Source organism: Pipistrellus hanaki (genome assembly GCF_964339955.1).
Source record: "Pipistrellus hanaki genome assembly, chromosome: 7".
In the NCBI taxonomy this organism is placed as follows: domain Eukaryota; kingdom Metazoa; phylum Chordata; class Mammalia; order Chiroptera; family Vespertilionidae; genus Pipistrellus; species Pipistrellus hanaki.
Genome location: NC_140509.1, coordinates 15,639,247 through 15,651,614, shown reverse-complemented (window position 1 = coordinate 15,651,614; position 12,368 = coordinate 15,639,247). Strand labels below are relative to the sequence as shown.

The window sequence follows — 12,368 nt, the reverse complement described above, 5'->3', positions numbered from 1 at the left end:
TCTAGCTGCTCCCATTGCAAATAGAATCAGGCTTCTTTGTTTGAAGTAGGCAAACAAAACTACTCCTTTGTTTTGCAAAATGGTGTCCAGAGGGCTCTGAATAGCAAAGTAAAATCTTTCTTCTTTAAAATGTGAACCTTTTTCTATGCAAACTAGTTTGGGATTTCCTAGGGACAGACACCTGGTGGATATGGGGAAGTCTAGGGATGCTGGGAAAAAGAAAGATGGAAGAAGAACTATGCAGAGAGGGCTGGCCCAAGAAAGCAGGTGAGACTTTGCAGGCGACAGCGGCTGTGTGTCTCAGGCTCCCTTTAAATGGCAGGTGAACTTTCAGAACAACAGCAGCATCTAATCTAACATCCTTTGGACCACTACTCAGCACGGCATCCCTCTGCTTACAATGCAACTTCTTTGGGCCTCCCAGATGGACCCCCTTTGATAAATCTTTATTTCCTATTCTCTGCTGTGCACTATGCATAGTACACATTATGTTTGCATCTCATATAACAATTATTCAGTCGTTGGACAAACATGCATTGCATGGTCTGTGAGCCAAGCTCTAGGTAGGCGTTTAGTTTAGTGTCAAAAGCTGAATATATTTAAATATTTTTAAATATATTTTTTATTGATTTTTTTTACAGAGAGGAAGAGAGAGGGATAGAGAGTTAGAAACATCGATGACAGAGAAACATCCATCAGCTGCCTCTTGCACACTCCCTACTGGGGATGTGCCCACAACCAAGGTACATGCCCTTGACCAGAATCGAACCTGGGACCTTTCGGTCCGCAGGCCGACGCTCTATCCACTGAGCCAAACTGGTTTTGGCTGAATATATTTATATGTTGCCAATATGTCTTTTCAATGATATTGCAGCCCCTTAAAGGCAGAAGTCACCTTTATTCACCACTGTACACTCACACTGCCTAGCATAATGCATTCAGCATCATCAGTCCTCAGTCAATATTTACTGAATTGAATGAAACTGAATAGAGGTAAAATACTCAAATGAGTCTGGACAGATGAGGTGAGCTGGTAGAGATTCCAGGTAGAGAAAACGGACTAAACAAAACCACTTCGTAAGAAAATGCATGGTATGCTCTAGCAACATTGAAAAACCCAAGTTCTTTATGGCAAAGGGAGTGGAGGATAATGAGGCAAAAAAGGGAGGTTGAGACCATTATTGTGGAAAAAACCTTGAATGTCAAAATGAAAATTTTATACTTAATTTTTTAGTCAATGGGGAGTCATCAAGGGTTCCTCAGTAGCTCTCAAATATAATCAAGGTTCGACTTGGGGAGCATCATTTGCCCATGCTATGCAGGAGTGTTAGAAAAGATGGATGAGATGGAAATCCTGTAGATAAGGGGAAAATAAAAGATATTTTTAAGATGCAGGGAGAAAAGGAGTTGCAATCTTAGAGAAGGCAGGAGCAGGGAAATCAAGATCTTCAAAGGAAGCTTTAGTCCTGGCAAGAAAGACTAGTGCTTTAACCACTGAAATGGAAAAAAGAAAAAGGAAAGGTAATATAATTGATAGATCCTCCCTTCCCCCAACTGGTGGGTGGAGTATGACGTAGCCTGCAGCCCAGAAATACCTGAGTGACTAACTATGTACGTTATATGGACTATACACTGAGTGGCCTCTGAATGCATAATAATCTGGCCACTCAAAAAACAAAAATAAACAAAACAACACACACACACACACACACACACACACACACACATATATATATATATATATTAGAGTATTAAAGGCCAAGTGCATGAATTCATGTATGGGTGGGGCTAGCCAGCCTGGCCAGGGGAAGGGGACATGGGTGGTTGGCTGGCCTGCTTGCTGGTTGAACTCCTGGTTGAGGAAACAATTTGCATATTAGCCTTTTATTATATAGAATATACACTGAGTGGCCATATTATTATGCGTTCAGAGATCATAATAATCTGGCCATTCAGTGTACAGTGAACCACCAATCAACACCTGCCAAATACCCTAACCCCTTGTTCCTATATGGACCATACATTAAGCCAACAATCAGCACGTGCTGAGTACACTGAGCCCTCATTCCTTCCCGTTCCTCCCCTCAAAAGGCCTGTTCATCTCTGCACGTGTTGCTGTTCTCCCCTTGCGAGACAGCCGGCAGGTCTCTTTCCCCTATAAAGCCTGTGATCCTGGATTTTGGCTCCAGATTGATTTCTCAATAATGGCTCAGACTTGTGAGGCAGGAAGCTTCATTGCATTGTCAAGATGTTAGGCTTATCTGGTGGAGATAGAGGATTTGAGGAAAATAGAAGTAAAAGAGAAAAGCATGATTGCTACTGAGGAGTGAGGATGGAGCTGAGGTAGGACAGCATGGAGTTGTTAGCATGTTTACCAACGCTGATGTGAGAAAATGAAGACAGGATTTCTGCCCAAATAAACATTGTATGGTGAGGATGGAAAGCCACATGGTGAGCAACACTCCTGGGGCAAAAAAAGTGACAAGAGGAGGAGAGAGGGCAGACTGGAAGAGCAGGGAGAGGTAGATAGATCAGAAACCATGAGGAGGATACAGAGCAGGCTCGGTAGGGCTGAAGGGGGCTGGGGAAGGACAGTGCTAAGCCAAAGCCTGCCTTCCATAAATGCTTGGTGATTGAGTGGTTGAAAGGAGATGAGTCAGAAGGAGCGAGTGAGAAATGTGGAAAACCCAAGGACACCATGATTCCCAAACTGGACAAACGACTCCCAAACACAAGTTAATTGTATTCCATGCTCCTTCCACATCTCCCAGCATCTGCTTGGACCTCCTCCTCCCCAAATTCTCACTTCTTCAATCTTCTCTGCCTTCCTACTTCAAACAATTTCAACTCCTCATCGCCAGGAGAAAGTATATCACATGAGACAATTAGAATCCTGGAACCTCAGTCGTAGAAAGGATCGTGAAAGATTGCTTGACCCACATTTATCATTTTGTACATTGGGAAGCCTAAAAGAAAACTCGAACAAATGCAGAGAAGTGCAGTGACTTCTTCAAATGCACATGGCTGGCTAATGCCTGAGCTAAGGCCAGAAATCAGAACTCCCAACCACTACCTTTTCTTGACACTATATTGCATATCAGGTAAGCATTTTTTTTCTAGCCATCTTAACCCCAAATTCTAATGTGTGTCTGAAGAAATTTCAAAGTTTCAAACCTAATGTTTCTTCTCAAAAGTAACTCATGAAAGATACCATCTCCAAAGGGGATTGGAGAAGAAGGGTTAATTTATGGAGTACATACTAAGGGACAAGAGCAGTGTGGGGAATTTTACGTATCGTACCTCATTTATTCCTCATACTATCACCACGAGACAGTTTTGACTGTCTTATAAATGGAGAAAGAAACAAACAAGAAACAAACAAACAAAAAAAGACAGCAAGGTTCTTGCCTAAACCTATCCAATTAAGTAATATAAGGGAGATTGGCTCCATATCTGGTGGCTCAAAAAACCCATTATCTTTCCATTAAACTATTAAACGAGATCCATTTTCTCAACTCTCCCATCAAGTGAGAAATGATTCAGGACTCTGAGTGGAAAAAGCTTATGGCAAACTGAGAACATTACAGGTGTGGACTTCTAATGCACGTGGAAAACAGGCAATTCAAGATGAGTTTCTCTTTTCACAGTACAGCGGGTTCTCTCCTGCAAAGGGAAAAACAATTTAATTACCCCACTGTTCTTGGGAATGAGACAAATATGTCATGCCTTCAAAAGGATTGGCTATTTTATTTTATTTTCCAAATTAACCCTCTTTTACCATCCCAGAGAAAAGGAAGTTCCTGAAATCCTTCCAGCTTTGCAGTTCTGTTCCCATTTCATCTTACCTGTGAGTGCCTTGTCACCGTGGAGACTTGGTCAAACTCATGCTCATGCACTTAATCTTGCAATCTATGACTGACTGGCTGCTACTCCTTAGGCCAAAGAACAGCAAGTTCTTAAACGAATTCTCCTAAGGAAACAGAGCTGCAGGCCAGTTGTTTAACCGCAGCTTGGGAAATGGCACTTGGGTAACATACAAGATTAAACGTGTTATTGTTTTCATAACACAAACTCGGGATGTTTGAAGTGAGACTTGGGAAATGAAAAGGTACAGCAGGTGTGTTAACTATTCCACTGCTTATCAAACTTCCCAAGTTTGTTTCATTCAGCAAATATTTATTGTGCCAGATAAACGTCTTGAATATTAAGTATGGAGATATAAAGATGATTAAAACACGGACTTCGGCCCCAAAGAACTCTAAGGACACAGAGAGGTAAATGAACCCTAGTATAATGTCATACATGCTATTAACAGAGACCCGTGGGAAGAAAACTAGAGGAAGGAACGACGAAGCCTTTTTAAAGGAGGGTAGAGGAAGTGAAGAGAGGGCATTAGAAAAAGCTTCTCAGATGAGGTAGCACTTGAGTCTGGTCTTAAAGGGTGGATTCGTGAGAAGTCAATAAGCAGAGGAGGGACAAGAAAAAGAAAGTAACTCCTAACACAGGCCTGGAAGTATGACAGGGACCAGGTAGTTAAGGGACCAGGCAGTTAAGGAACAGTGATCCAATGGGATTAGTATGTGAGCCCACAGTTCACAGGGATCGGCAGGTAGTGGGGATGCGAAACAAAGCTGGGATATAGAAGTCAAGGCTCGAGGTGCCACATCTGTACGTGTTTGTTTGGCTTTGGGTGAGGAAAGAACATGATCAGCTCTGGGTTCTAAAACGTTCATTTTCCTTCGGGTCTGAAGAAGTGATTAAGGATTGAGAAGTCAGGGCAAAAGGAGAGGCAGGGATGCCAATCTTGAGGTTTGTGTAACCATCTACGTGAGCGGCCTAGACCAGAGCAGAGGGGATACAGAAGAGGAGCCAGGGAAAGAAGAGAGGGATTGGTTAGAATTGATTAAGATAGAACTAGCCGGTCTTGGTGACAGATTGAAGGAGAGGAATGATGAATAACTAAGTTCTAGACACGTGTCCTGAAATGTTCCTAGCTTCTTAGTATTCTGTACCACTTTCTCACCTCCAGCAATGTGGGAGATGCCAGTCATCCAGGACGATGCTCTGACTGCTTCACCCATCCACATGCACAAAGACATTGGGAACTGGACTGAAACATTTTAATATCTTTTTGGGGGGTGGGGTGGTGTTTCTTATCCTTGTGACCATCTGATTCAAAAACTCTGGGTGCTTTCATTGGGAAAATGCACCTGCCCGCCATGTCAAGGATTTCTAAGGCCTCCCGGGGACCCTCCATGGAGCCATCTGCAGGGCCTTGGTGTTTGGAATCCTTAACCTGCATTTCCTTAGCTGCATTCGTTAGCTCCGACGTTTTCCAAGTTTGGCCCCCATTAAAATCACCTGGAGAACTTTTAAAATTCCAAATCAGAATTCCTGGGTGAGACTGGGTCTCTACAGCAGTGTTTCCCAAAGTGTGGTACCCGTACTCCCGGGGGTACGGGAAGAGTTTGGTGGGGATATGCGTTGCACCAGAGTTTGGTGGGGATATGCACTGCACCGTGCTTAGCTACGCCTAATTCTACGTTTTCATGAGTACGAGGGGTACTCAGCGTTACGAAAATTATAGAAGGGGTACACATATGTCAAAAGTTTGGGAAACACTGCTCTACAATCTATGTTTTAATTTGTCCAGGTGATTCTAAAACGCAGCCAAGTTTGAGAACCAACTCACTAAGTCTGTTTTTGACACCCAGTCGATCTAAGTGCTTATGTTCGACGGCTGCTTTTAATCCTTTAGTCAGAAACAGCAGAAAGGCGCCTGTCGCGGATACCATGTATTTACTCAGCAACACCCCAGGAAAAAGGGCTTGTGGTCTGTCTGGGTGGGCATGCACACCCAGTTTTTCCCCCTGGGTCCGAAAGCAGCTGCAGTTTTCCCAGCGAACGCCAAGCGGCACCCTCGTCCTCCTGGTTCCTCCTGGAAAGCCTCCCCGTTTGGGATCCTACAGAAGAGACCCTCCCCTTCCCGGGTGACGTCACAAAGGGCCGGTCCCCCCGCCCCCTCGGCGCCACCACGTGTGTCCCCCACGCCTGGCGGCCACCGACTTAGTCCCTCGCCGGCGGCGGGTGCAGGCAGCGGAGGAGGGTGGCTGGCAGCGCCTGGAGGCTTCGCTATGGGAAGTGGTTCCTTGGATCTCTCGCGCCCAGCCCTCTCCCCGTGTTCTCCGCAGCGGCTCTCGGAGCAGAGCTCGGGGAGGCGCCGGTGGCAGCCCAGGCTGTCTCTCCCCGCCCGGGCGGCCGCGCCGCTGCTGGGCAGGTGCTGAGCGCCCCTAGAGCCTCTCCGTCGCCGCCTCCCTCCCTCCTCGGCCCCACGGCCCGGCCGCACGGCTGCCGCAGTGCCGATGGGCTGCTGCTGGAGGTAGATGGGCTCCCGGCCGGGGAGGCGGCGGTGGATGCGGCGCTGGGCAGAAGCGGCCGCCGATTCCAGCTGCCGCCGGAGAGCCGCGCGCTCCCGCGGGCGCCTTTGCGGGTCCCCGGCTCGGCCATGGGGGTCCCTGCGAGCCGCAGCCCAGTCCTCGACTCCTGCAGCCGCCGCGCCGGAGCCGCGATGAGCGCCAGCCGCCTCCTCCTCCTGGTAAGCGCAGCGCCCGCCCGGAGGACCGGACCGCGGGCTGCAGGCGCCGCTCGCCCGGAGCGAGCGGGGCGGGGCGGGTCCCCGGGCGTGGACCGCGGGGGGCGCGGTGTCAGGCGGCTGGGGTAGGGGGAGCTTGCAAGGGAAGGCAACCCACCCGAGGGTCTCCGATCGGTTATTTGGCGAAGTGGCAGCTGGGGCTAGGGGATGAAGGCGAGTTGTTTTCCTTGCCATCGGGCTTCGTTGGAGGAGGCGCTAGAGGTGCGGGCTGCCTGCGCATTTCAGGGCTTTTCCCCTATTCGACCCCCTCATGCTCCACCTTCTCTCCCCCCCTCTCCTTTTCCCCCAGCCTCCGGCCGCTGCTCGCTCCGGGTGGGGTGGGCCCGGGGCTGCGGTGTGGGGTGCGGAGGGCTGGCGGCGGCCGGCGCTTTGTTGCAGCCGCAGTGTCATGTCGGGATGCTACCGCAGCGGGAGATGGTGCCGGTGCGCGCCGGACACTGGGGACGCCGGAGACCGGCCGCCCGGTGCCCCGCGCCTCGCATTCCCCCGCAGGGCGCGAGCCGCCCCTCCCCCGCCGCTGCTCCCGGGCTCGGGTGGGTCCCCGTTTCTGCCCGCCGAGAACACAGAACCCTCAGACCCGCTCTCAGGCGCCTCCGGAGCGCCGGCTCTCAGCCAGCCGGAGAGCTGGCACTTGAGTGGGGTAAAGTGGGGGGGAGATAGAACTACATAAAGGAAGATGAATTCTCTCCATCCTTATCCATTCCTCCTGTACCTGCGGCCAGGCAGGTGACCCTGCAGGGTGGGCAGGCTCCTTCTTCGGGACATGAATTGCTGTTAGCTCAATGGCATGCGCTGAACCTAGTCCTCGATCACTTACATGGTCGAAGCCTGAAACTACCCTTGACCCAAAACTTATCCCAAACTCCCCCAGATCCCTTCCTTTTCTTTCCAAATGGTAAGAGGGGAGGAAGCGAGTTAGGTGAAGAAAATGCCTTTGAGATCAATCAAACCCTGGAGCCAACATCAGCTTCCCATGCCTCTCTTTCTGTCTCTGCAGAGAAGATGGAGATTCTTAGCTAACAAACAAACAAACAAAAACATAAAAAACCAAAAAGCCTCAAGGCAGGCTTGCTGTCTCCTGCTGGAAAGGGTTTAATGCCTGGTCAGCCAAGATCTGCTTAGATCCCAGCGCAGTTGCTATGGCCTGGAATTCGTCCTACAGGCGCTCTGGTTCCCTGTGGGAGTGTGAGTTTTAAGGCGAAGAGAGAGATTAAAGAAAGTTTGGTGCTGTTAGCATTTATAATGAAGCAAGTACCAGTCTCCCTTCAGAGACTCTTTCTTTTCTGCCCATGTATAGTAACGACAAAGTGAAGATTTCTGTCTGAGAAACAAGTGTGGACAAGGAGCAGGAAGGGGCCCTTTCAAACAGCAAACCTGGGTTGACAGTCTAGGTGTGGAGAGAAGCCCATCTAAATCCATATTAGTAACGTTACCGTCATTGGAGCTAGCTCTGTCCTCCTTGCCCGCCTTAGGTCTACTATTCTACCCACCACGTGTATCTGTCCCGCCGACACACCTAATTACGTATTATTCTCCTCATAGATTCTGCTCCTAGGTTAACTCTTAAGTCAATGTAATATTTCATTTATTTTACCTGTTGGTATGAGTTAGGTGCTTAAAGTAAGGTCTTGATGTAATCTAAGTATTTAGGTTGCTTTAACCAAATGAGAAAGATCCCAGCTCCTTTTTCTAAGTCACTAAACTTAGTACAGTATATTAAGACTTGTAACTGAAGACCTGAGATTTAAATTTGGCTATCTCTTTAAAAAATGAAATTGATAGCAGAGCTTAGAAGCGATCTCAAGCTGTTAACTAAAAGAGGAGTCCTTGGTCTCTTGCTAACTATAACAGAAAGGCTCTTACTAAATTCAGGGAATGGCCTGGGGTTGATCCCTTTGTCCCACAGTGTGACTGAGAGGGTGTATCCGAACTATGAGGGGCTGGCTGTGCTGGAACCCACAAGCAGGGTGGGGAGCAATATCTTATTTTTAATATCCCCATTCTGCAAGATCCAGTCCTCAGGACAGGTGGTGTTAAAGTATAAAATGATTTTATGACATTGTTCTAGGGATTATTTATCCCATTGGATTCTTGGCTACAGAAAATGACAGGCACTAGGACCCAGAGCCCAGGTAAACCTGTCAGGTGCTCAGGATGCTCCTGAAGGAACTGGGAGGTTTGTGACCTTATCCATACATTGCTGTTAGATTAAAAAGTAATGAACCCGAAGTTTTAAAAATGGTGGTGGAGGAAGTGGAAGCTACACTGACACTCACCCAGGACCAAACTGGAAATACAACTAAAATACAGAAAGAAACACCCTGAAAAACCAACCGAAGACTAGCTGGAGAGAACCCTGAGAACCAAGGACAGAAAGTGAAGATTGCATGGAGACTGGCACGAAGTGTGGAGGTGTGAAAGGGCCGGCCAGGCTCCCACAGACAGCAGCTGAAGGCCCGGAGAGATATCTCAGCTGTGGGGGTTCCTACTGAGAACTCTGGGGTCTAAAACCCAGAGAGCCAGAACTGGGAAAGGTGCCCACAAAACATGTGGCTGTGAAAAGCAGCAGGATTGCTGTCTGCCAGCAAGAGATGGCTGGAAATGCAGGCACCCTCTTAAAGGGCCAAAGCACAAAATTGTGTATGCAGCCACTCACCTTTGGCTCTGCCAGAGAGTGGGCAGAGTGGACTGGAGCTGTGTGAGGAGAGTCCAGGGCTGGGGGCTTTGGAGGGTAGCCACCCTGGTTTTCTGTGCTGATTCATTCCCTTATGCTGCAGAGGACATTTTTCTCCATGGATCTTTTGCTATCCAGGTAGGTTCTGCCTGCTGGAAGACCTCTTGCTCCACCCTGACAGTCAGACTGCAGGCAGAGGCAGATCTCTGAAGGCTTTGAGACTTTGCCTGATCTCCTTTCAGGCTCTGGGCTAAGAAAAGCAGACATTGGTGCCCATCGGTCCTTTCCAAAGACACGCAGCCCCAGCAGAAGGAACCACAAGCTGTGGATTGCTGTTAGGTCCAAACAGGGTACTCAGGGTCAGTAACCAACAACGTCTGACATTGTCCTGCACTAGAGATTGAGAGTTGTAGCAGATCTACCAAATACATAGACACAAACCAAACCGGCTAAAATGGAAGACCTCTTGCCCCACCCTGTGTTCAATAGCCTAAGGCTAATCCAGCATGAATAACAACTCCTAAATTAAAGAATAAGAGAATTCTCCAGAAGAAAAGCTAAATGAAATAGGGATAAGAAACTCCAAATATAGAGCTCAGAATAATGTTGGCAAAGATGCTCAACAGCACGAGTAGAGATATATTGTAGTAACTATGAAAAAAACAATCGTCTGAAATGAATAATGACATAGCACTAAAAGAATACATTGGAAGGAATACACAGCAGATTAGAAGAAGTTGAAGATCAGATCAGTGAATTAAAAGACAGGGTAGGAAAGAGACCACTCAATCAGAGAACAAAAAAACCCCCCACAAAACAAAACAATTAAATAGGAGGACAGCTTAAGGGAGCTGTGGGAAAACAGGAAATATAACAATATTCATATAATAGGGAGAGAAGGAGAAGAAATCAAGGGATAGAGAATGTGTTTGACAAAATAATGGCAGAAACTTCCCTAACCTTGTGAAAGAGAAAGTTACATAAGTTCAGGAGGCACAAAGAGTCCCAAGCAAGAAGAACCCAAACACGCCCTCTCCCAGACACATCATAATTAAAATGCCAAATATTAAAGACAGAGAGAAAAGTAATTTGCTAGCTACAAAGGAGCTCCCATAAGGCTGACAGCTGATTTTTCATCAGAAACTCTACAGGCCAGCGGAGCAGCAGCTGCCAGGCTGGGAGCAGCCAGGTCCGGAGCAGCCGGGTCTGGTGCGGCCAGGCCCGGAGCAGCGACTGCCAGGCTGGGAGCGGCCAGGCCCGGAGCAGCCGGGTCTGGTGCGGCCAGGCCCGGAGCAGCGGCTGCCAGGCTGGGAGCGGCCAGGCCCGGAGCAGCCGGGTCTGGTGCGGCCAGGCCCGGAGCAGCGGCTGCCAGGCTGGGAGCGGCCAGGCCCGGAGCAGCCGGGTCTGGTGCGGCCAGGCCCGGAGCAGCGGCTGCCAGGCTGGGAGCGGCCAGGCCCGGAGCAGCCGGGTCTGGTGCGGCCAGGCCCGGAGCAGCGGCTGCCAGGCTGGGAGCGGCCAGGCCCGGAGCAGCCGGGTCTGGTGCGGCCAGGCCCGGAGCAGCGGCTGCCAGGCTGGGAGCGGCCAGGCCCGGAGCAGCCGGGTCTGGTGCGGCCAGGCCAGGAGCAGCGGCTGCCAGGCTGGGAGCGGCCAGGCCCGGAGCAGCAGCTGCCAGGCTGGGAGCGGCCAGGCCCGGAGCAGCCGGGTCTGGTGCAGCCAGGCCCGGAGCAGCGACTGCCAGGCTGGGAGCGGCCAGGCCCGGAGCAGCCGGGTCTGGTGCGGCCAGGCCAGGAGCAGCGGCTGCCAGGCTGGGAGCGGCCAGGCCCGGAGCAGCAGCTGCCAGGCTGGGAGCGGCCAGGCCCGGAGCAGCCGGGTCTGGTGCGGCCAGGCCCGGAGCAGCGACTGCCAGGCTGGGAGCGGCCAGGCCCGGAGCAGCCGGGTCTGGTGCGGCCAGGCCCGGAACAGCAGCTGCCAGGCTGGGAGCGGCCAGGCCCGGAGCAGCCGGGTCTGGTGCGGCCAGGCCAGGAGCAGCAGCTGCCAGGCTGGGAGCGGCCAGGCCCGGAGCAGCCGGGTCTGGTGCGGCCAGGCCAGGAGCAGCGGCTGACAGGCTGGGAGCGGCCAGGCCTGGAGCGGCCGGGACCGGAGCAACCGGTCCCAGAGCAGCCGGGTCGGGTGCGGCCAGGCCTGTAGCAGCAACAGCCAAGTCCAGAGCAACTAGGTCGGGAGCGGCAGTGACCAGACCCGGAGCAGCTGGTTGTGGAACGAACCAGAGCAACAGAGGCCAGGCCCGGAGCAGCCAGGCCCGAAACAGCTCGCTCCTCGCCTGTACCTGCCCACGGCTGCCTCTCAGACATGGCTGGAAACTTTTGCGGGAACTTGAGGGTCTGCTGAATCAAGTGATGAAGGCTTAGATCTGGATGTGTTGAGTTAGTATAGCGCTGGGGTGTTGATCTGGGAGTGCCTTGGGTGGGGCCTGGATGAGGCTGGTTGACCTATTTGAAAATGTCTTTTGTGTGAAGTGTATCATTGGGCATGTGGAGGTATTATTGATATGAGAAAATGCTAAGTAACAGATTTACTATCTGAAAAGGGATTTACTATCGGGGAAAGGGAGGGAGGAAGAGACTGAACATAAACTGTGCACCTATGGATGAGGACAATGGGGGATGGGGAGGGGGCAGAGGGTGGGGTGGGAACCTGGTGGAGGGGGGAAGAAATGAGGAACCTTTGTAATAATATGAACAATAAAGATTGATTAAAAAAAAAAAAAAAAAAAAAAAAAGAAACTCTACAGGCCAGAAGGGAATGGCATGAAGTATTCAATTTAATGAATAGCAAGGATCTGAAACCAAGATTAATATATCCAATAAGGCTATCATTCAAAATAGTTGGTGAAATAAAGAGCTTCCTAGACACAAAAGGCTAAGGAGTTTATCAGCACTTAATCAGCACTGCAAGGAATGCTGATGGGACTGCTGTAATGAGAAGAAAAGAGAAGGGGAGAGAGAGAGAGAGAGAGAGAGAGAGAGAGAGAGAGAGAGAGAG

General features: G+C 50.1%; 1 protein-coding gene across 1 annotated transcript in view; it reads left to right on the top strand.

Moving 5' to 3' along the window:
* Positions 1-6,028: 6,028 nt before the first annotated feature.
* TNFRSF21 (TNF receptor superfamily member 21) overlaps positions 6,029-12,368 on the top strand; it is a 75,799-nt gene continuing 69,459 nt past the window's right edge. Inside the window, exon 1 of the mRNA XM_084889828.1 lies at positions 6,029-6,595. Within this exon, the coding sequence (XP_084745954.1) occupies positions 6,506-6,595 (90 nt within the window). The 5' untranslated portion in view covers positions 6,029-6,505. The remainder of the gene's footprint in view (positions 6,596-12,368) is intronic.